The sequence below is a fragment of the Labrus bergylta genome, chromosome 9 (assembly GCF_963930695.1).
Source record: "Labrus bergylta chromosome 9, fLabBer1.1, whole genome shotgun sequence".
NCBI classification, from domain to species: Eukaryota; Metazoa; Chordata; class Actinopteri; order Labriformes; family Labridae; genus Labrus; species Labrus bergylta.
The window spans coordinates 31,440,407-31,443,266 of NC_089203.1; the positions used below are offsets into that span (position 1 = coordinate 31,440,407).

The 2,860-nt window shown below is 38.8% G+C and overlaps 1 protein-coding gene across 1 annotated transcript; it reads left to right on the plus strand.

The window, feature by feature from the left end:
* Window positions 1-1,750: 1,750 nt before the first annotated feature.
* Window positions 1,751-2,507, plus strand: LOC136179989 (serine-aspartate repeat-containing protein G-like). The gene is made up of 2 exons (XM_065958995.1): window positions 1,751-1,802; window positions 2,158-2,507. The coding sequence occupies exon 2, from the start codon at window positions 2,161-2,163 to the stop codon at window positions 2,431-2,433; it is 273 nt and encodes a 90-aa protein (XP_065815067.1). The 5' UTR covers window positions 1,751-1,802; window positions 2,158-2,160; the 3' UTR covers window positions 2,434-2,507.
* Window positions 2,508-2,860: the final 353 nt, after the last annotated feature.

Sequence of the window (2,860 nt, forward strand, 5' to 3'; positions counted from 1 at the left end):
CTGACATGCTATGTTTCTTCATATTGTTATATCGTTATTGTGATTGAAATTGTATTTAAAACCAAGAATCGTAATATAAAATCCGCTCATAGATGCGGTTCATTGACTGTACAGTTATTTTACAGCAAAAATAAAAACGTCTGGTAAAGTCTTGAAAGTATCGAGGGCAAAAACAAAGTCACATAATTGTAATCTGGCCTGCATCATTACTAATGTGAACATGTTTACAGTCTGAGTGATAAGTGGACTATACCGAGAGGAACAGGTTTTACTTTCACCGTGCAGGCTGAAATTCATAGGACTATATACGAGGGGAGAATATTTCTCTATGTGTCCAGATAAAACTAAAGGTAAGATGTGATTTAATATAACTGTTACTGATTTAAGATCCAGATAAAACTAAAGGTAAGATGTGATTTAATATAACTGTTACTGATTTAAGATCCAGATAAAACTAAAGGTAAGATGTGATTTAATATAACTGTTACTGATTTAAGAGACTAACTGAAACGTGAACACAAACATCAACAACCTGCGGTGGTGTATTGTAATATTAACCGAGCATCATGCTGCTTAAACGTGATAAATATTCTGCATTGTCTTCCACACACGACCAATTCAACAGTCACAAGTTGATCATATTGTAAATTTAATGACGCTCATTGAGAAATTGTTCTAAAACCTGACAAACATTGAGGTGATTGTGACTGTGTCTGTATTTATCACCTTTGAAAGGAAGGTGTTAATGCAGGAGACCAGTGTTACACACAACATGCTGCTGTTATTGTAGTTAGGAGGAGACAGAGGCACAACAAAAGAAGACATAAAGATCACGTTTTCCCCCACACATGTTAATATGTTTTAAATGGGATGCATTTATTTTTGATTTCGCTTCAATAATCGTTAACAAAGAGAAACACCAGGATTAAACTACAGGCTGTTGTTGTCTTTTTATAGCCAAAGATAACTGAACATTCACAGCCTCTGTATTCAAAAGAATTTCAACATCAACGTTTATTTCTTCCTATTTCCCTCTTCTTTTTTTCCTTTTCCTCTGGTCCCTCGTCTCTCCTCCAGCTCGCCCCCTGCGGTGCGCTCCTCTCCACAATGCTCTCGTCTCCTCCCTCTAAAGCTGCTGATACTCTGTAGGACGCTTTGATTGGGGCACCTCACCAATAAAATACTATTTTATATTTTATAAGCAGTTTGCCACCACACTGCACTTTTACTCTCCAAAGACATATGAGTATGTGTGTGACAACTTTAACAAAGCTTTAGCACACAGTCACACCATCCACACAGCTGATCCAGGATTTACTGTAGCATCTTCTACAGCACTGAAAGGTCATGTACAGGCAAACAGAGAGAAGGGAACAGAAACAATCTGTGCTCTCAAATAACAAAGCAGTCTCAGAATTACAGCTACATTTTTTTTTACTTTGCATACAGTTCATCCTCTGATAAATACAGTGAAGTACTTTGATTGCATTTCTGTGGTGTTCCTGTAGGAGACCATGATGCAGCCAGACTGAAGCAGCAGCTTGTGAAGGTGGACGCCACATAGGACTCAAAGGTAAAATGATCTCTCATATGATTGGACCGTGTTATTGTAACCGCTATCGGCATCAAAGTAATTTTAGTAACAATTTATAATCCTTCTTAAAATGTAAGGAAGACTAGCAGAAGATTTTAACAGCCTCTATGGTTCTGCAAGAAGTTCATGTTTAAATTGTTCTTCTCTCTGTCTTCAAGGAAATCAGTGCTCAAAGGAAACAGCAGTCCAGACTCTGATTCCAGCTCCGGTGAGGTTCTGCACACAAACTGGCTTTCTGATTATATGAGAATATTTAACATTCGTTTAATTCATCAGGCTGGCCCATGTGATGACAGTTTAAAATAATCTTCAATAGAAAGTGGCAGGAACACTTTTGTCTTCAAACATAAATTCATAAAGCTGATCATATTATTAGATTCATCATGTCTTTTATATATTTTGTTTTTCCTCTTTAATAGTTCTCCTGTCATAAAAACAAACTTTAGAACCTGAAGTTTAGCAGAACCTGAGGACAGATCTGATTTCAGGTCTGAGGCAGAAACATCACAGTAAAACTCATTATACTTTACATTTAACTCTGTGATTGTTTTTCTTTATTACAGAAGATGCTCTCAGATTCAGATCCATCAGCAACCCCTGACAACATGGGGGACTCGTCCCCCGACAACGTGGAGGACTCGTCCCCCGACAACGTGGAGGACTCGTCCCCCGACAACGTGGAGGACTCGTCCCCCGACAACGTGGAGGACTCGTCCCCCGACAACGTGGAGGACTCGTCCCCCGACAACGTGGAGGACTCGTCCCCCGACAACGTGGAGGACTCGTCCCCTGAGTGTTTCCTGTCCTCTCTCGATGGTCTTCTTCTCTTCAGTTATTAACTCTTGAAAACAGCAGCACAACATGCCAGACTGTTTGACAAGTCTGTGATTGAATAAATTGAAATGGAATCTCATACGTATCTTGCTATGCTTATTGGCTTTAAATGTTTAATATTAAATAAGTTTGAAGGCCATTTATCTCAGATGAGCTGGCTGTGACAAGCTGAGCTCGTCTGTTAGCTTTGCTGTTGTCTTAGCTGTTGTTGGTCAAGAAGAAATGAATGTCAGTTCAAGGCCTTTTTAAATGTGAGCTATAAACTTAACTGCTAAATTATTTTACTGTGACCAACACGTTGTTGTACTCCAGTTAATCAGAGACAGTCATATCAGATTTAAAAAAGTTTATTTAAACATTTTATGAAAAAAAAACCTTCAATAAACAACCCCTGGCTTCAGCTCCTCTGGGTGATGGCAGAGAGGACTCTTC

Coding starts and splice junctions, on each gene's coding strand:
- LOC136179989 (XM_065958995.1), top strand. CDS start 2,161: ATGCTCTCAGATTCAGATCCATCAGCAACCCCTGACAACATGGGGGAC.